Source organism: Macadamia integrifolia, chromosome 5, assembly GCF_013358625.1.
Source record: "Macadamia integrifolia cultivar HAES 741 chromosome 5, SCU_Mint_v3, whole genome shotgun sequence".
In the NCBI taxonomy this organism is placed as follows: Eukaryota; Viridiplantae; Streptophyta; class Magnoliopsida; order Proteales; family Proteaceae; genus Macadamia; species Macadamia integrifolia.
Genome location: NC_056561.1, coordinates 21935623 through 21956590, shown reverse-complemented (window position 1 = coordinate 21956590; position 20968 = coordinate 21935623). Strand labels below are relative to the sequence as shown.

Genomic DNA, 20968 nt, shown 5'->3' with positions numbered 1-20968 from the left:
AATGGTAGAAGGTTCAAGCCATTTTTTAGCTCAAAAAGTTTTAGATTTGTAAAGAAGGACTCTTATCCGATTGCACCCTTGGGATATTTGGTAATCCTTGTTCATATCGTTCCCACACCATTGGAGAGTTACTAGATTCGATTTGTCAATATATAACATGCTAATGTCGGGTGCTATGAGATCTTGCATGATTTAGCTATGTAGAGGTTCTGGGCCAGAATGGAGTTTCAAGTACAATTAGGTTTTAGGTTGGATTAGGGTTTTAGGTTGCTGCTGGGTCCAGGTCACTTCAAAGGATTGAACTCTCCTATGATTGAAAGTGTAGGCAACGCGACTCTTGCGCACATCCACAGAGAGGGATGAAATGGCCGCCTCCCCTTTCATGAAAGGGGTAAATTCCACTCCTATTGATGCTTTCACGCGTGCTTGTTTTCAGGAACCCTCAAATTATTTTTTTTTAATATTTTTTGTGGGGAAAGTGTGGCCTCTATGCCAGACACATGGGGAGGGCGAAATGATAAACTTGCCCCCCGTGAAATGAAAAATAACGCCTTTATTTTTGTTTCCTCATGGCATTTCCTTTTGTGTGTGTGTGTGTGTGTGTGTGTGTGTGTGTGTGAGGTATATACAAATTCAAAATAAAAATTTTGTGTGTGTGAGGTATATACAAATTCAAAATAAAAATTTTATTACAATTGTATAGGAAATGGTGTCCATTCACGCTGCATGGTCCCAAATTCCCAATCCTCTTAGAAGTCTGAAGTGAGTTGTACGAAAGATTCTGTTCTAATTAACCATTTTCAAGTCCATGCTAAATGCATGGCACAAATAGGTCGGGCTGGGCTGATCTAGGTCGGGCCTATACCTTTGACTGTGACTTACCTATTGAAGGAATGAGTTGATCTTAGTCGGGTTTTGGGCTTTTATTGGGCTTTTCGTAATTAGGTTATAATCGGGCTTTAAATAGAAAAAAAGAGAAAAAAAATAATCCAATGCACAAGGCTCCCGCTACTACAGGGTTTGAGAAGGGCTTTAGACAATCTTTAATTATCTTAGATTTAAAATATTTTAATATATTTTAAATCATCAATAATGTCGAGAATATGTGACATTCAAAAATTGAATAAAAACCAATGTATACCCTATTTCTATAAAAAAAAAAAAAAAAAAAAAAAAAAGAAAAAAAATTCAAATATGCATGAAATTATCAGGCTAAGTATATCGGGCTTGTAAAGGAGCTAAGTAGATCGGATGCTGGTCGGGTTTACCCTCACATCGTGTGCTATCTATTTATAAATGGATCGGACCTAAGCCCGAAACACAATAATTGGTTCAGGCCGGTCTTCAAATCGGTGCGGCTCGGGATTGACACTCCCGAATCTGCAGTCATTTGCCAATCGTGGCAGCGGTTTTTGGTCGGGGTCTACAGGATTAAAGCTATACCCTGGGTCTATGCTATCAGACACTCTTTAGGTTTCTTGATTCCTTCATTCTCGTTTGCATAGTTTTCTGGTGCAGTTGCAGAGACTACAGAGCGACTCCAACCAATTCGCAGATATGCCGACTGTTAGCGTTGGGAGGGATCGTCTCTTTGCAGGCTTGGGGAAGACCTACAGTACGTTTCAGAAGCGAAGTCACTTTCATTTCATATTTCGAGCCGCATCGTTTCGGTTTATGGCCAAGTAATTCCTGAGAGATTTGTTGTGTTTTTCTTTTTGAATGTCAGCACAAGAAGAGTTCGAAGAACTTTGCTTCGATTTTGGAATCGAGCTTGACGACGTTGTAAGCACTCCAGCTTCCTTCTACTCTAATGCTCCTTAGAGATGAAGAAAAATTGTGTACGAAGTTGATAAAGTTTATTAAATCAAACTTCTTGTTGCAGACAACAGAGAAGGCTATTATCAGGAAGGAAAAGCATCTCGACGAAGAAGCAACTGAGGATGAGGAAGTTATATACAAAATCGAAGTACCTGCGAACAGGTATTTCTTGGAACTATAATTTATAACTCCTCTTTGATTTTTATTTGGTTCATAACGGAAAAAATCGAATTTGAATATTGTAAACTGCAAATTTCATCGTTAAATGTATAGAGAAAAATAATTGAAGAAGAACAGCTATCACCCATTTATTTTGCATCTGAGCAGATATGATTTGCTTTGCCTCGAAGGGCTTGTGCAAGCTCTCCGCATTTTCAATGGGCTCGATGAGTTACCCAAATATAAGTTGTCCAAGATTTTAAGTGACTCCATGCTTAAAGTGCATGTAAAACCAGAGGTACTTTTTTTTTTATAGTAGTTTAATAGTTCTACGATCTGTTTTCAGTGCTACATGCCACTTTTTCTTACATTTGAAGACATTCTTATTAACAGACTTCGAAGATTCGCCCCTTCATTGTCTGTGCTGTTTTAAGAGGAGTTACTTTTGATGAAGCGAGATATAATAGCTTTATTGACCTTCAAGATAGACTCCATCAAAATATTTGCCGGTAAGCTTACAACCTATGCATTCATTACAGTTTGTGCTTTTCCTCATTTCTTGGCTTTATTTATTATTTATTATCTGTGTTTTAATATCTGATTTTGCATATTTTTCACGCTGACATGATTCAAAGTTGAGGGAAATCTTGTGATTCAATCCAAGTCTAACTAAGCTATACATTCTCGTTTTTTGTTTTATTGTGATTGGTATCAGGTCTGAAATGTCATTTTTTTTTATCAGCCAAAAGAGAGACAGTTCATTAGCCATAGTTATGTACATTATACACCATATCCGTCCTATACATGGATTGTTGTTTTGTTATAGCCTCCTTGGCTTTAGATTTGAGTCCTCCCACACACCTACTATTAGTTTTAATACAAATTTTTTTTTTGGGGGGGGGGGGGGGGGAGGATGGTTATCCATCTCTAAATATAATAATATTACAGTCCTTGGCCACACCGTTAGCAATTGTTCATATTTCTTCTCAAAAAACATTCTAAGTTCTTCAGCATCACTCCATACAACGTCCACATTCCACTTCATGGTCCTTGCCTTTGTCATCCCTTTTAGCAGCCCTGGAGCCTCCGCCTCACCAATTTTTCTTGTCAAGACATAATTTGCCTCACATGAGATGCATTTTCCTTGGAAAACAAAACAGATTGTCCATGCAGATAGATTTTTATTGTTATCTTTGACACTTGTGATAATGAGAGTGATTGTGCTATGTGGCAATGGTGTTAGAGTGTCATATTGGGAGAAATCAGATATCACCTGAAATGTCATTTGAGATCACGATTTCTCCCAATATGAGATGTGTGATTGTGGTTTTTTTTGTCATGGTCTGAGCTTCACAGGATCAGATAAACCTACATATGGTCTAAGATCAACTTGTTGAGGAAAACACAAAACCATATCCAACATACAAAAGCACAGCCACTACATACTATATACCTCTGTGCATCCTACCTTTCTTCTTATGTAGCTCATATGTAAAACAGTTAGTGTGCTTAGTAAATCTAGGATCTCAGCGGAATTGGGTGTTGTAGAGGCTCTTTGGGATCTAGCAGTATGAATAAGTCCTGTGAGCCTCCAATGCCAATTATTTCAAACAAAAAATGATTGATTCCAGCTCAGCTCTGCTGGAATAAAACTCCTTTATTACCTGAATATGGCAAAATATGTCTACTTCACAAATAAAAAAGGCCCTTTCATGGTGGCTGGTGCCTGTATTCCAAAGGAACTGCCATCAACATTTAGCTTTGTGACATTCTCCTAGGAGGAGTCCTAGGGTGCATCCTCAAAGGAGTGGATGCTAACTTCACTTCATTTCCTCAATATGGAGTTCAATGAAATACTTTAGTATATCTAGGTTTGTTACCCAACTCACTTCTCTGGCCTTAATTAGGTCAAATACTTCCAACGAGAGCTTAAGAAGGTTTTGAATGCTGAGATTTGATGGTCCTCCCATATAGCAACAAACAACAATAACTCAGCCTTATCCCAAATAAATGGGGTCCACTACATGGATCCTTGCCTTCCAATCAGCTCTATTCGACGTCATACTTGATTCAAGGCCTAAGCTATGCATATCTTTCCTTACCACTTTTCTTAAGGTCATTTTAGGTCTGCCCCTAGCTCTTTAGATCCTTCATTCTGAATCTGATGGTCCTCCCATGCTCCAAAAAATCATAGCAGAATGGAGATTCTCGGTTTGGTTTTCCCCTCCAAGACCAAGGAGTGTCAACCGTCCACCTTGCATTAGTGGAAATGCTCGAGGAATGCAGGCGGATGAAGGTTGAGGTTCTAGACTTCTTGCAAAAGTACAATTGATAAAAAATGGTCTGTTGATTTTCTATTAGCAGAGGATGTTAGCCAAACTTGCTGATCTGGGTAACAAGGAACTAATTTTTTTTGTTGGTTGTATTGAATTAATAGGCGTTGAATTTCTCATTGATTATATTCCATGCTAGAACCTCGTAATTTGGGAAGGGGCATCAATATTTTAGATAACTTGTATGGGAAGGGTAGATGAGGTTGTGCATCATCACTACGACTGTTCTTCCTGAATTATAATGCTCAATGATTGAGAGACACTTCTCAAAGACTCCTATCTTCAGTTCAAAGAAGAGAAAATAATCTTAGACATTTCCTACCTAACGAACTTCCTCCCCACCGTTGTCCTCCTGGAATTTTTCTCCAGCCTCTTACCCACACCAGGTCTCAAAAATTGGGGAAGAAGCATCTTCAGTACTCCACGAGGAAGTGTGGTTGTAAAAACCATTTGACCAGAAGATATAAGACTGTTATATGACTTTTCTCTTGAGTGGCATGGGTTCAAGTGAGGAAACAGCCTCCCCGTGAAGCATGGGTAAGGCTGAGTACATTATGACCTCCCAGACCTTGTAGTGATGGGAGCTATGTGCATGGGGTACGCCTTTTTTTATTTTTTATTTTTTTTCTTATAAGAATCTTTCTCTTGAGGTTTGGGATAATCTTTTTGAGATATAATCATCAATATTCTATGAGGTTGTGTTATGAATTTTGTCAATTGGGGTGTAACAAATTGATGGATTTGCCAAAATTTCTTTATAAGCTTATTCATCCTGTCCGTCTTTTTCCTCATATTGGATTTTTGGATGTAGTTATATCCTTATTTTTATATTTGTAGATTTTTTTCTGCCCATGCTACTTGTGCTGCCATATGTTTGAATATATTTGTCAATTTTGAAGCCTTTGCAAAGTTATGATATTCTCTCCAGGATGATAATATTGATGCTTAAATTTTAGGCGGAGGGCATTAGTTGCTATTGGCACTCATGATTTGGATACAATACAAGGTCCTTTCACGTATGAGGTAGATGATCACTTTACTGCCATTTTTATGATTGGTAATATGATTGCTTCGACCTGTTTAAATCCAATTAAGAGTGAGGAAAGATGTGACTCCATTGGTTTAGGGAGAAACTTCCCTTGATTTATCTTCTCATTAATATGATTTGAGGTCTAGTGTTCGCCTAAAAAAGTCTCATGTTACATATTTTTAATATTTTATAGTGTAGTTGTTCCTATGTCTTGCTGAGGAGCTTATAATCTCCTCAAGATTATGGATGTTCTTCCTAATTTGGAGAGACCATCGTAATATGCTGCCCTATATTGCCCCATTGTGCCATTTGTTTCAGTGGCTTGGTCATGAAATGATAATTTCAACATAGATCTGCTTTTGTTTATTTTGAGCTCATGAGTTTGGCGAAGATTATTGTTGTGGTTCTTTGATGTAAGGTAGTTCACCTAAGTAAACAACCCCAAATAATAACAAACTCCATACCTGAGTCACAGATTAAAGATCCAAAAGAAAACCACAAAATCTGGAAATAGAGCTGAACCAAGAGAAAATTAGTAACTTCACAAAGTAGGGTCCAATGGACCCTACTTTGATGTAAGGTAGTTCACCTAAGTAAACAACCCCAAATAATAACAAACTCCATACCTGAGTCACAGATTAAAGATCCAAAAGAAAACCACAAAATCTGGAAATAGAGCTGAACCAAGAGAAAATTAGTAACTTCACAAAGTAGGGTCCAATGGACCAACACACCTGGTCAAGTTTGGCTTAGAATCAGGTCAAGAGGTCCTCCAAGTTTGGTCTAAACTAGATTGTAGAAGTGCAGCAATACAGAAAAGAACCCAAGGGAGAAAAATAGGCTTTACTGGGCAGATGGAAGAAAACCTGCGGCTGGCTGTAGGCTGCCCAGGTGGGGCTGCAAAGCATGTCGAGTGGCCCCCCCTGATGTGCTCTTCAAACCCTCCAAAGGGCCTTGCAAAAGGACAGTTGGTTGGGGAGATCTGATCAAGGTTGATCAAGGTAAAAACCTTGATGGACTTGCTGAAGTCGATCGTTCTTGGATCGTTTCCAATTTGATCTGATAACTGATCTGTAGGTCTTCAACAAGTAGCAAAACACTCTCGAACACTCTCTCACAAAGTTAGAACAAAGAAGAAAAGAACAAAGATGGGATAGATGTGGTTGGGGTGGACTTTCTCAGTCCTGAGTCTCTCATCCGCAGCTATCTCAGCTGTTGAAGCATCCTTTCTTAGGAATCAAACAGCAACAATGGCTATAATTTCATTCATTCATTAATTTTTAATCGATTATGGCAACTGCTCTCATATAGTAGAGGTTGCTGCCTTAAAACATAGAAAGAATCCCAAAAAGGAAACTAACATAAAATAGAAACTAGTTGATTTATTCAATAAACTAGTAAAAGACACTAACTTGTTCACTAAAAAAATAGTAAAGGACAATAAAGGACCCTTCTAGAAGACTTGTACATCACTCAAAACCATGGTTGACCAGTCAAACCATTAGAAGACAAGATACAGCTGTAGAGGGAATTCGCAGGCAAGAAAAAGGAAGCTTCTAAAGGCTGCTGTTGGCTGGATCGATGGGTGCATGGAAGACTTCTAGAAGGCACCAACTGAATACCAAAATACTGCAGGAAACTAGGGAAGAATAGCTGGTTTGATGGCCTTACTGTAGGGGACTAGAACCGGACGAAATTGGGCCACTTTGGGCTGGTACTGGCTTCTTTCTTCCTTCTTCTATAATGTAATCCAGCATAGGTGTCTACGTCATCCTTATTGTGAATCACATGATGAAATTGATTCAAAGATTCAAACAATACAAATTGGGGTTGGTATGTACCAGCTAAAGTTAGATGACATAAAGTTAAAGGTGCATGACTAAGAGTGAACCCTTAATCAAGTTGGCTTCTGCCTAACATATCTTTTCCATTTTCAGTGGTGTTGGTGGCGCACCCTAACAAGGTAGAAGGTCTACAGGTATTAGAACTTGAAAAGAATTATGGCATTATGTACTTGTATGTCATTTTTTTTTTGTTGGTGTGTCTCTGTGTAAAATCAGATAGTAATGTTGTGGAAGCACCAATGCATTCATATTTCATACACCATCAGAATTCCATTAATTTGTATGGCTGAAGTCAGAAGAAGTTGAAAAAATGTTTGAGGAAACTCTAAAGGGCAAACTACTGTCAATTATCTATTAAAAATGATAAAAAATATAAAAGTTTTTTTTTAATGAACTTTATAAACACCTTTGATTTAAATGTACTTAAATCAAATTACTCAAAACAGAATGATGCAGCTACACATGCTGGCCTACATTACCGAAGGAGGAAGGTCAGCCAGACCTGCCAGCCCTTGGGCTGATTGAGCCCAGTTGGTCCTCACTTTTTTGTCCCTATGCTGGCCACATCAGCTGCCATCGAACCAGCATAGGATGCCCTTGGATTTTGCATATTTGATTTCCTCAATTGGTCTTCTAGAAGAGCCCAAGCAGCCACCCAAAGCAGCCATTGACTCAGCTGTCCAGAAACTTCTCTTGCTGTCTGCGATTTCTTCCATGCAGCTGTATTTTGCCTTTTAGTGTTTGACTGGTCAAGCTTTAGTTGAACAAGTCAAGTTAGCTTCTAGAAGGACTCTTTTTGTCTCTTATGTTTTCTTACTTTACAAGTTAGTCGTTAGTAGTCTAAAGCTGTTTGTTTCCTTTTTATTTTACTTTCCTATTTGGGAACTGTTTCTATTTTGTAAGGCTAAGTATTCTCTACAAAAGAGAGACTACTGTACTAATTTAAAATTAATGAAGACTTGATGAATTGCAGCCATTGTAGCTCCAAAACCTCCTGAGATAGGATGGATCAACAGCTGAGATAGCTTTGGGTGAGAGGCTCAGGTTGAGATAGCCATATCCCACCCACATGTATCGCAACTCCATATATCTCCTTCTTCTTCTTCTTCTTCTTCTTATTTCTTCTAAATTGTGTTTGTGAAAGAGTGATTTGAGAGTGATTGAAGCATCAATTGAAGTACCAGCAGCCCCCACAGTTGAAGATTGAAGATCAACCAAGTTACCAGATCGATTTCAGCCTGTGTCAGGGTTTTAGAACCTGATTGACTTCTCATGTTTCTCACCAACCCTAAATCTGATCTAAGAGGCCTTTTTGGGATTTGTTTGTGCTCCAAGGAGGGATCTTCGACCTCAACAGCAGCCCTTTTGGAGACCAGCTGAAGGAGCCGCAGGGTTTCTCCCAACAGCCTGCGAACCCTGTTTCTGCCTGGGTTGCTTTTTGGCTGTTCCTTCACCTGCTGAACTATTTCCAGCCCTACTAGAGGTTATATTTGGGGGATATTCAGGCCTATTCAAGACCTTAATTTGATCAGGTGTGAAGCTTCTAGTTCTCTATTCTCTGAGATTTATTTCGGCCCTACTTTTGGGTCTTATTTTTCTCTGTTTGAATTCTCTAATCTGAGTTCAGATCTGTGATTAGTTGTGAGTTGTTTACTATTGGGGTTTGTTTGCCTAGGCTGAACTTACCTTACATCACAGAAAATATGTTAAAGAACAAAGAAAAAAAGTTTATTTACCTTACTTAAAACACTAGCTACAGGGGTGTAATAGTCCTAACATATAAAGAAATAAGTAGGGCTGTAGGCTAGAAATAGTGCCATAACTTGTTTTCAAGAAATCAATTTTAAATAGACTTCCCAGCCATCTTATTCAGCGGATTCTAGTCACTCAGACCAAGGTGTATTTAATCTTTTGGAGTCATTTCTTTCTGAAAAAATTATCAAGATATAATGTGGTAATTATGTTGGGTATTGCTGGTGCTTATGTTGATGTGGAAATATTTTCTTCTGATGGGATGTTGACTTTGTAATAATTCTTGTCCTCTTATTTTAGAAGCAACCTATTCATACTAGTTCAGTGATTGTAAATAAGCTTGCAGCACTTTTAACATCATATTTTACGTTTTCCCCCCAGGCCTTGCCATCTCGGGATATAAACTTTGTGCCACTGAAACAGGTAAATCATTTACTTTAGATTTTTTACTTCTCTGTCTCTTTATATGAGCAACTGATTATGTGTAGCTTTTAGCTGTCTAACATTTCCGTTCCTTTTGATTGGTGGACTTTGGTTGCATTGCACTCTGGTAGCATGTGTCGATATGTTCATGTATTCTTGGGGGAGACTGGATTTCCATTTTTTCCTTTGTCCTTGTTTATTTAACGTAAACTTAGAACCATGTTATGTATACAACAACAACATCAACAACATCAACAACAACAACAACAACAACAACAACAACAAGAACAAACTCAGACTTATCCCAACTTAATGGGGTCAGCTACATGGATATATACAAAACAAAATTGGAAAAAAAAGTTCAAACAGAAAGGGGGAAAGGAAGAAATGAAAAGGTGAGGGTGAGAAAAGAAAAGATGTGGATAGAAAGATGAGAGTAAGAGGAAAGAGGCACAGTCCAACAACTCAAGAGAATCTCAGCTAAATGGGGGTCGGCTACATGGATCCTTGCCCTCCGATAGGCTCTATCCATGGTCATACTTGGGACAAGAACGAGACTATGCATGTCATTCCTCACCACTTCGCCTATGGCCATTTTAGGCCTGCCCCTAGCTCTTCTAGCTCTACGAATGCCGTTTGAGGTGGTATGGCCGTGTTCAAAGGAGGCTTGAGGACATGGTGACAGTGGGTTGGGTATTTGTCATTTCCAATTCGTATTGTATTGTATTTTCCTTGGCTTGTTCACGTCTAGCTGCCAAACGGGTCAGGGGGCCTTCAACATGAGCACGACTTGCTATCAACTAGCCAATGTGATGGGTTTCTGGAAGCCTAAGGGATTAGGTTCAGAAAATCAGTTGAAAAGTCGCAATGAATAAATACTGGCCATAATTAAAGAATTAAGTAATAAACAGTATTCTGGATCTCAGATTTAAAACAAATTTCAATGGATTACTTTATTCTGATATAGGAACAGAATTTCAGAAAATGAACTTAATCCAAGGGTCGGATTTCAGTTTCAGAAGAGTTCTACTTGAGATGGGACTTCCCAAACTGAGTCGATATCAGCAAGTAATTGGAAAGATTCAAACAGTAAAACAGATGTACCCAGGTTAAGCAATAACAGTTTGGAATCCAGGTCTAAAAAGGAGCAATATCCTGTTCTTAGAGACTGAAATAGTGGTCAAAACAGCAATCAGATATTAGGTAACAAGCCTCATAAGTTAGAAATCATAGTAATTATAGGATTCTGATATTCTGAATTCGGGCTTAGATTTTAATTCCATAGGTAGGTTAATGCTGGAGTAGATTACAAGAAACTATCCCAGTAGTTTATAACCCCAATCAATACAAATAGGAGTAGGAAAAACAAAAGAAATAAGACCATCAAATAAACCCCCAAGGATACAATACCCATATAGGAGCAAAACCAGCCCAAAACCCAACCCGATAGGAGAGAGAAAGACCTTCTATAGAGCTAGAGAGAGAAAGGTGTGGCCAGGTCTGTGGGAGTCCGATTGAGCTGCACTTTTGGGTGTAGATAGTCCCTAGGGAGGGTACAAAAACCCTCAAATATGAAAAGCTTCTGACGGCTGGTTATGGAGTTATGCGTTTTCTTAATTTTCAAACCTAGGAGAGAGAATGTGAAGAATACTGCAGGAACAACAACTTGTCTTCTTCAGATAACCTTCAAGAGAGGATTGATTGATCTTCTAGAGTATAGAACCAGTCCTCCAAAGGATCTGCAGATCATATCTCAAACTTGGGCAGCAATGAGGGTCGATTAGCTTCAAGAACAAGAACTCTTTGGCTGGTTGATTCTGATTTTGTATGCTTTAACAGGGCTGAACTTCTAATAACAATAAACAGAAAATAAAAATAGAAAAAGAAGAATCGATGGAGGGTTGAGAAGGGTGAAAGAGAATAAAAGAATTGGTATCTCACTCTTCAAGTTTTGAGTATCACACCCCTCAAAGGTTTAGGCATTTCACCTCTCAATAACAACTTTTAGCTAAAGAGTATTTACTCAATAATTTATTCATTCAAGTTTGCAATTATAAGTACATAGGCTCCTCTATTTATAGAGGGCAGAATAGCAATCAAACTACTACTAGGAGCTAGTTTCCCAATAGGACTAGACACTCCTACTACAATTAGGAATTCAAAATAGGACTAGAACTTGACTTTATGACTCCAACATGGAGTAGGATTAACTAACTAATAGTCCATATAGGACTTTACAACCGACCAATGGCCTAATGGGTCTTTATTGAATTAAATAGCAACTAACTAAACTGATGAATTAAATCCTGTTTTTCTACCTTCTACCCATATTTTAGGCCTATTAAAGTGGCCAATTTTAAAGAAAACCCATGGGATCAAAGGCCTAACACATATATAACACAACCCAAGACTTATTTGCAATGAAATAAGTCCAAGTGACTTATCTACATCAACTCGCCCTCTCTTAGAAAAAATTCGTCCTTGAATATTGTAGAGTGTGAGGGTGGTTATATCATGGTGCATGTCCCTCTTCAAGCCGTAGAAAAATTCAGGTAGCTCTTTGATAATAAAGATGTAGTCTAGAATGTGAGGTGCTCGATCTTCAAGATACTTTAATGGGATGACAAACTCCACATGCTCAACTTCAACATCTTTGGATGTATTCATAGGGTCATTTACATATGCACCTTTGATATCTTCTAACTTTAATGCAACATAAAGCTCTTTTGGTTCATCTACCTGATGGTTCCCAACCGTTTCCATTGATGGTTCAAATACAACTTCATTCTTGAACTCTTTGGGATCTTACTCGTAGCTGTTCACAATCATCACAATTGTTGTAGTGTCAAGTTCCTTAGTCTCAACCTCATTGTCCATTGTGACAACCTTGTTGCTTTCGACTTCTCCCACGTGAGTCTCGTTGATGGGAACATCAATGACTAGTTCCTCCTCAGCAATAGGAATGGCTGAAAAATTTTTAACACTAACCTCAACTTTTGACTCTAGTTCACTGGTCAGAGGTGTCTTCTCTTGTTGCTCCTTCGTAATAGAGGCCGATGATTCCTTCATGCTATTGTCAAGTGTGGGTGGCTTTTGGACATTTGGTGGAAGGAAGTACATGTTTTGTTCATGCTCAGATAGGTGCATGCCTGCCAACTCATATTGCATCTCATCCTATGTTCTAGGTTTACATTCTTGAGCTTGAAGTTGCCTTTCATGGACTTTCCATTGCATTCGAACACAATCACTCATCTGATAATATGCATATTGGTGTTTTTGTGTCTCTGTTAAGTTGTAGTTGTCAAAGTACATGTCTAATTCATGCATCCATTTAAGGAATTCCCCATGAAAATAACGTGGCTGATCATTAGATTGGGCAGCAGTAGATGTATTCTGATGGGAATCCTGTGGAGGGAAGAGCATTCTTTAGAAATATACATGGAGGTATTGTGTCATTAACTTGTACTTCATCTCTTCCCAAGTCTTAGGCTCATGTCTTCGAACTCGGAGTCGCTTTTCATGGACTTTCCACCAATCTCTAGCATGACCAATTAACCAGAAGCAAACAACTTGAATCTTTTGTGTCTCTGTCAAGTTATAGTAGTCAAAATATTCCTCCAAAGAATCTAACCAATCAAGGATGTAGAATGTATCCCTTTGTCCATCAAAGTAACGAACTGATAGAACCATCTTCGGTTAGGCTCTGATAGATTGTTTGGAGCTTTCTTCAACCATAGCTCTGATACCACTTAATGCAGGAGTAGATTACAAGTAACTAACTCCACAGTTTGTAAATCCAAACAATACAAATAGGAGTAAGAAACAAAGAAATAATACCATCAAATAAATCCCAAAAGATACAATACCCATATAGGAGCAAAACCAGCCCAAAATCGAACCCGATAGGAGAGAGAAAGACCTTCTATAGAGCTGGTGAGAGAAAGATGCGGCCAGGTCTGTGGGAGTCCGATTGAGCTGCACTTTTGGGTGTAGATAGTCCCTAAAGAGGATACAAAAAACCCCAAATATGAAAGGTTTCTAACGGCTGGTTATGGAGTTATGCACTTTCTTGATTTTCAGACCTAGGAGAGAGAATGTGAAGAATTCTACAGGAACAACAATTTGTCTTCTTCAGATAACCTTCAAGAGAGGATTGATTGATCTTCTTAGAGTATAGAACCAGTCCTCCAAAGGATCTGCAGATCAGATCTCAAACTTAGGCAGCAATGAGGATCGATTGGCTTTAAGAACAAGAACTCTTTGGCTGGCTGATTATGATTTTGTATGCTTTAACAGGTCTGAACTTCTAATAACAATAAACAGAAAATAAAAATAAAAAAAGAAGAATCGATGGAGGGTTGAGAAGGGTGAAAGAGAATAAAGGAATGGGTATCTCACCTAGGGGTGTCAATTGTGGCGCGACCCGACTAAACCGACCGGGACCGGCCGTTTATAGATCGGCCCGGCCTGGACCGTTTATTAAACGTGTTGGGCTTGAGCCCGGCCCGTTTATAAATGGTCAGTCTCGGTTTTGCTACTTGGACCGTCCGGCGCCCGACCGAGACCGACCGAATAACGCCCGATCGAGACCGGCCTATTGTGCACCGACTTGGCCCGACCCTTTAATGATTGTAGAATACCTATTTTACCCCCCAAATTAAAGAATAAAAACTAAAAAGTAAAGACATGTTCACATTTTAAATAATGGTTATATTTGGTATTATTTATTGATTATTTTCATTTTTTTGGGCTTGCATGAGTGGGCCGGAATGTAAGAGCACATTTTAAAGAGGGCCCGTTTAAAAACCGGTTAAAGCCTGTTTAACATTAAACATGTCCGTAGCCCGGTTAAGGCCCGACTAAAGCCCGATTAAGATAACCCGATTATAGCCTGAGGCCGATCGACCGAATATAAAGTGTACCATGCCCTCAATAACTAAGCCCGATTAGTTAAATGGGCGGACACGGTGTAGCCTTTGAAAGTCTTCAAACCCGATTAAGCCCGACCGAAATCGGACCGGCCCGACCGGTTGACACCCCTATTCTCACCCCTCAGGTTTTGGGTATCACACCCCTCAAAGGTTTAGCATCTCACCTCTCAACAACAGCTTTTAGCTAAAGAGTATTTACTCAATAATTTATTCATTCAAGTCTGCAATTATAAGTACATAGGCTCCTCTATTTATAGAGGGGAGAATAACAATCAAACTACTACTAGGAGCTAGTTTCCCAATAGGACTAGACACTCCTACTACAACTAGGAATTCAAAATAGGACTAAAACTTGACTTTATGACTCCAACATGGAGTAGGATTAACTAACTAATAGTCCATATAGGACTTTACAACCGACCAATGGCCTAATGGGCCTTTATTGAATTACATAGCAACTAACTAAACTAATGAATTAAATCCTGTTTTTCTACCTTCTACCCATATTTTAGGCCCATTAAAGTGGCCCATTTCAAAGAAAACCCATGGAATCAAAGGCCCAACACATATATAACACAACCCAAGGCTTATTTGCAATAAAATAAGCTCAAGTGACTTATCTACATCATAGGTCTAGGATAAGATCCGATTGTAAATTCCGTGTTCAAAATTGGAATATCTACAGAAATAAACAAGAAACTGAGAATTTTAGAATTTAGTGTTTGTAGTATTAAAATGTAACTTAGAAAGTACTGACCTGTTTGTTGAGATTGAACAATGAAGAAGGTGATTAAGAGGAGGATATGACCAGGCTTCTCACCTAGCCTTACTCGAGTCCCACCAGCAGTATTAGTACCTCACCAATGGAATGGTTGAATCCACAACTAGATTCTAAAAATCTTAGAGAATAAGAGCTGCAATGCCAAAGCCATCTTCATCATTAATAAAATCATGGGCTAGGCTCTAAGGCCTTACATTTTATATAGAATGTAGCGACTTGTATTATTGTATCATGATGGCCACAGGATAACCAGCAGCCAATAGGAACAAGTCAATTCATAAAAGGGATTTAAAACAAACAAAATATCTAGAACAAACTACCCCCACGCAAGGCTGTGGGACTGTTCTTAATGCAACTAGGATTACTAATCATAGTTATTAAGGCGGGAAGGTGATCAAGGTGATTGAGGGTCTTCCGAAGCACTTTGGCGATAGGGTGGGCATAAGGCGTCGCCTTATCGAATAAAGCATTCTAGTGTTATTTTTTTATTTAACCATTTTATTTGGCACAAATAGCATATTAAAAATTACATAATTCTACTTACTTGGTAAATAAAGGTTAAAGATTCATACTAATGCAGGAATTCATCAAAAAAACAAATCAATAAAAAGTGAATAAACTAACTAAGGTCATCTTTATCATAGCATATAATATAACTATGAAACAACATTATATATATAAAGAAAAAAAGGCTGTTAATATATGCAAGTATTTATTAATTTTTTTGGGTGAATATGAAATATATATTTTTTTTTTGGGTGAGAAAAAAATTCATTACTAAAACAGAAGAAAATACGCAGCCCCTATAGAGGGGAGGGGGAGAGAAAGAGCAAAACCCCACACTCGCCCCCGGGGGGGGGGGGGAGCTATTCCTGATAATGGAAATAGAGAGCTCCCAATAATTTACAATGTGATAGTTTCTAGTGGAGAGACTACAAGTGGATGAAAGATGAGAAATCTTGGCCCTGACATCAAAAGAGATGGAACCCCAAATCTTATCCAAAGAGCGAGAATTGGAGTTCCATTTCTTATGATTTCTTTCCATTCAGATCTGATTATGGTTGCACAAAAGGCGAGCTTTCCCACAGTATCACAAATAGACTTTCCCTGAAAAGTCATATCAACCCAAATCCATTCTCTATGGAATGGGAGAATTCTTCTGTTGGATGGCCAACACTTGCCAAGGATCCCTTTCTAGATGGAGGATGAGACAATACAAGCAGAAAAGAGATGCTCAACACTTTCAGGTTACATGCTGCATAGGGTGCATATAGGCAAGGATTAAAATATCGGTACCGGTCGTCGTATCGGTCGACCAAAATTAAGATACATATAGGAGGATATCGTATTGTATCGGAGATGCACTAAGATACACACATAAATGGATATGAAACACTTTTTGTACACTTTTGCATAAAAAAATAGTCAAAAAAAGCTATATATAACATGTATTATGCATAAACACTAAATTGAGAGTATCGCACTAAGAGTCCAAGGTTTGCAGTTGTCCCATAAATGTAAAATCTTTATTTCCAACCTTGATTTCCCCTTTAGTTAGAGAGAAAAAAATGGATGGCAATAAGGTGGAACAAAACCCCATTAAAAAATCGTGTTTTTTTAATGAAAAATGACCCATCTTGGCCATTGTATGACCTTAGCGCACCGTATCGGTCGGTACATACCGATATGCACCAATACGCACTGATACATACCGAAACATACATTTCACCTCAATTTTTAATTTTTCATAGAGTATCGGTACGTATTGGCAAGGATTAAAGTATCAATATCGGTCGCCGTATTGGTTGGCTAAATTTAAGATACGTATCGGAGGGTATTGAATCGTATCAGAGATATGCTAAGATATGCTAAAGATCAATGATTAAAGTATTGGTATCGGTTAGCTAAATTTAAGATACGTGTCAGAGGGTATCGTATCGGTATCAGAGATACTTTAAACTATGCATATCAATGCGTATCGTATCGGTGGTGTATCGGTATGTATCATAGGATCATATTGATACAAAAGGACTTAAAAAATTCCATGTATCATATTGGAAAGGGTTGATACAGAAACGTATCGGCCGATATGGTACGATACGTACCGATAATTTAAACTATGCACATAGGGTCCAATTGGATGTCTCTGAGAATGAGGAATGAGGAATGAGTGAGTAGGCAAGGAGTTTGTGAAAACTCTCCAAGTCGTGAAGCTGTGGTGGGAAATGTGATGCTTGAACCAGATGAGATTGTGCCAAGGGGAGGGTTGACCATGATTTCTGAGAAACTTCTGAGCAACCTTTGATAGAAGAGCTTGGAGGAGGAAAGCAACCAGAGAATAGAATCTTGCCTCTGCCTTTGGGATTCTGAGATGATCGGCAAAGAGCTCCAAATGTCATCGATCTAGGGCAGGGATTGGGTTTGGGGGGGACCAATTGTTAAGAGGATAATATATCAGCTACAAGTGCTTGCTTGGTTAAACCGGAACTATAAATAGTTCTGGCACTTATGGTATGATATAAAATTCCTTTGCAAACATGGAATCAAGCTTAGTGATGATGGGCTTAGGCAACTCATATATGCCTGACCGATAGATGTAGGAAGCTTGGAGGACAGATTTGATAAGCTCTAGGCGCCCAGCAATGGAGAGGAGCTTTCCTTTTAATAGTTGGCGACACTTTTTGATGAGGTCATGCATAGGAGTACAATGATGAGCTGAAAGCCTGGTAGGAATGAGAGGCAGCCCAAGGTACTTAACCGGGAGGAAACCCAAGGAGAATCCGGTCTGCTCAAGAAGAGAAGCTTTAGAGGAGTCAGGGATCCCAGCCAAGAAGATGAGCGACTTTGCAGGGTTGATACGCAGCCGAGACATAGTGGCAAATTGGTTCAAGCAGAGCAGAATGGCTTCAAGAGAAGAAGGATCTACTTTGGAGAATATCATCAAGTCATCTGCAAAAGCAAGGTGAGTTAAGTTGACAGCCTTACACATAGGGATAGGAGAAATAAGGTGCTGATCAGTAGCCACTTGCAGTTTTCTAGAGAGAACTTCCATAGCTAGGCAAAAATGTAGGGGGATGGAGGGCACCCTTGTCTAATTCCCACAGAAGAGGAGAAAGAACCAGCTGATCTACCATTCACTAAGACAGAGAAGCGAGGAGAAGCAATGCAGTGGTATACCCAATTGCAGAAGATTGGTGGGAAACCTATACTGTTGAGGATTGAGACAATATAATCCCATTTGATGGAGTCGAAAGCCTTATGAATGTCGATCTTCATGAGAGATGCGGGAGAATGGGATTTTCTATCAAACCCTTTGATAATCTCGTGGCAAAGGATTGTCCCCAATGCTTCTCCCAAGGATGAAGGCCGGTTGGCTGTTACTGACAAGAGAATCAATCACAAGTTTCAGTCTGTTGGCAAGGGTCTTGGCTATAAACTTGTACAGAAGGTTACATAAGGCAATTGGCTTGAAGTTAGTCATAGCTTTGACTCCCTCTTTCTTGGGAATGAGGCAAAGGAAGGTATGGCTACTCAATTGATTTGACTTGGATTGAAGAAGAAGCTTATGATAGCCTTAATTAGGTCCTATTTGATGATATCCCAAGAAGAGGCTAAGAATCCCATACTAAATCCATCAGGACCCGGGGCTGCTAGCCTTGTGAGAGTGGATAGCAGTAGTGATTTCATCAGCAGTGGGGATAGCCTTAAGCATATTTGCATGACCAGCAGGAATGAACTTATTTAGAAGACACGCAAGGATGGCAGAAGGAGGAGTAGGGGGCAGCTTGAACAAGTTCTTGAAATAATCAATTGCAACACCTTTAATTTCATCCACTTTAAAGACCAGATTTCCTTCCGGGGTTGCCAACTTTGGGATAGAGTTGAGGTTATTTCTACCCTTAACTAATCGATGGAAGTAGGCCGTGTTAGAGTCACCCAGCTCCAACCAATTGATCCCGGATTTCTACCTCAGGAAACTCTCCTGTTGGTAAGGAGGATGGAGAGCCCAAGGTCATTCACTATATTTCTACTCCTGTCAGTCTAATTAGAGATCCAACTAAAATTAGTATCGCTGGAATGGGAAAAGAAAACCAGGAAAGAAGAGAAGGGAAGTCTTGCTGGAATGTGAAGAAGAAGCAGGGATTAAGGGAAGAGGAATAGAAAGCAAGAAGTAAAAACAGATGAGAAAATCTTTGTTCAATAATAGAGAACTAGAAGAAGAAGAAGAGTACCTTGCTGGAGCCGGAATGGCCTGAGGAAGACTCGCCGGAGGAAGAATCACAGGAGGAGAGTCGCTAGAGCTGGAATTGATGGAGGAAGGCGATTTGTGATTTGTTCAACCACAAATGTGGTTTTTGACTTTATATAGACTTGATCCTATAGTTCTCAATTGTCATCTCCTTACTGCGCCTTACATGAAACCCATAAAGCGCATGACTGCCTTAGTCTACCCATACCACCTTAATGCCTTGGTGTCGCCTAGCAGAGCCTTAAAGTAAAGTGAAATTTAATAACCAAATTTTTGTATGTTTTGGAGTTAGTTCATGAGGTAATTGATTACAAAAGTTACATTTTTTTATTGATTTAATTTGATTTCTCTTCCCCTTTATTTCCCTTGCAAGCAATTGGAGCCGAAATGATAAGGATAATGCTTGTTTTGATCTATTGTGGCTTTTTTTTCTAGGTGAAAAGATTCAGGGCGGACGAGCTAATGGAGTTTTACAAAGTGAGTTATTGTTCTACGATTTTATTGCTGCTCATCTTTGAGCTGCATTGTGAAACATAAGGATGTACTTCCTCATTTATTAATCTTGTTTTCTGACTTATAGTGATGATGCCATTTCCAGTTCCATCACTTCTGCAGAATTCACTTGATTTGTTCAAGTAAAATTGCATTAATCTTTTTCATGGAAATCATTAGTTTCAATTTTCTTGATATGTAATTTACTATCAAAAATTTTGCCAGTCAGATCTGAAACTGAAGAAATTCTTGCACATAATTGAGAAATCACCAGTGTTCCCAGTCATATACGACTGCAACAGGTAATGTGGTGTATGAATCTCACTGCTGATATGTTTATTTGTGTGTTTCCTATTTTGTTGACTTTCAGAGTTTCAGTTATCTTTTGTTTGCACTTTGAGTATTTGAAGTCTATTTGTTTATGAAAGTTACATTTAGCAAATTTCCTTGCTGAAAAAAAAAAAAAAAAGAAGGAAAAATGTCCACTTCACCCTTCTTTTTGCTTTTAACCTAAATGCTTATTAGGCATCTTATGCATGGTGGTTTGAGAAATTTGAAGGTTTTGATGTCATTATCTTTGTTCTTAGAGTCTTAGTTCCTGTCAAATTGTTTTTAACAATAAAAAAAAGTTTGGATAGCCCAATACAAACTAAGTCTCTTCTTTTTCCCTTTCCTTTTCCATTTTCTGGCATTTTCGAAGTCTTTACTGGTCTAAGATGATTGGGCTTTCTTTCTGCAGAACAGTGTTATCCTTGCCTCCAATTATTAATGGTGCACATTCAGCAATTACACTGAAGACAAAGAATGTGTTTATTGAATGTACAGCAACTGATTTAACAAAGGCCAAGATTGTTTTGAATACAATGGTAGGGAAAAAGAAGTTAACATTGCATGTTTTGCTAGTCAACTTTGTAGTTCGTACATGAAAATTGTATCATGGCTCCTCATTGGAGCAATTTCTCTTTTTCCCTCCTAGGTCACAACGTTTTCCGTGTACTGTGAAAGAAAATTTGAGGTTGAACCTGTTGAGGTGGTGTCCTCTGATGGGAAGTCATGTGTTTATCCTGATCTCTCACTTTATGATTTGGAGGTTCCTTTGTCTTACATCACTGGTTCAGTAGGCGTTTCTTTGGAGGCTAGCCAGGTATTACAGATT

The 20968-nt window shown here is 38.8% G+C and overlaps 1 protein-coding gene across 5 annotated transcripts in view; it reads left to right on the top strand.

Annotated features, from left to right (window-relative positions):
- The first annotated feature begins 1455 nt into the window (after positions 1-1455).
- The window catches only part of LOC122079291 (phenylalanine--tRNA ligase beta subunit, cytoplasmic-like), a 51664-nt gene continuing 32151 nt past the window's right edge, over positions 1456-20968 (top strand). For all 5 annotated transcript variants that reach the window (XR_006140406.1, XR_006140407.1, XR_006140405.1 and 2 more), the window contains exons 1-11: positions 1456-1615; positions 1727-1782; positions 1883-1980; positions 2146-2275; positions 2371-2486; positions 5267-5333; positions 9318-9359; positions 19756-19797; positions 20038-20114; positions 20552-20678; positions 20789-20956. Coding sequence is in view for 1 of the 5 variants with exons in the window: in XM_042645645.1 (XP_042501579.1) it covers positions 1558-1615; positions 1727-1782; positions 1883-1980; positions 2146-2275; positions 2371-2486; positions 5267-5333; positions 9318-9359; positions 19756-19797; positions 20038-20114; positions 20552-20678; positions 20789-20956 (981 nt within the window). In the remaining 4 variants the exon portion in view is untranslated. The remainder of the gene's footprint in view (positions 1616-1726; positions 1783-1882; positions 1981-2145; positions 2276-2370; positions 2487-5266; positions 5334-9317; positions 9360-19755; positions 19798-20037; positions 20115-20551; positions 20679-20788; positions 20957-20968) is intronic.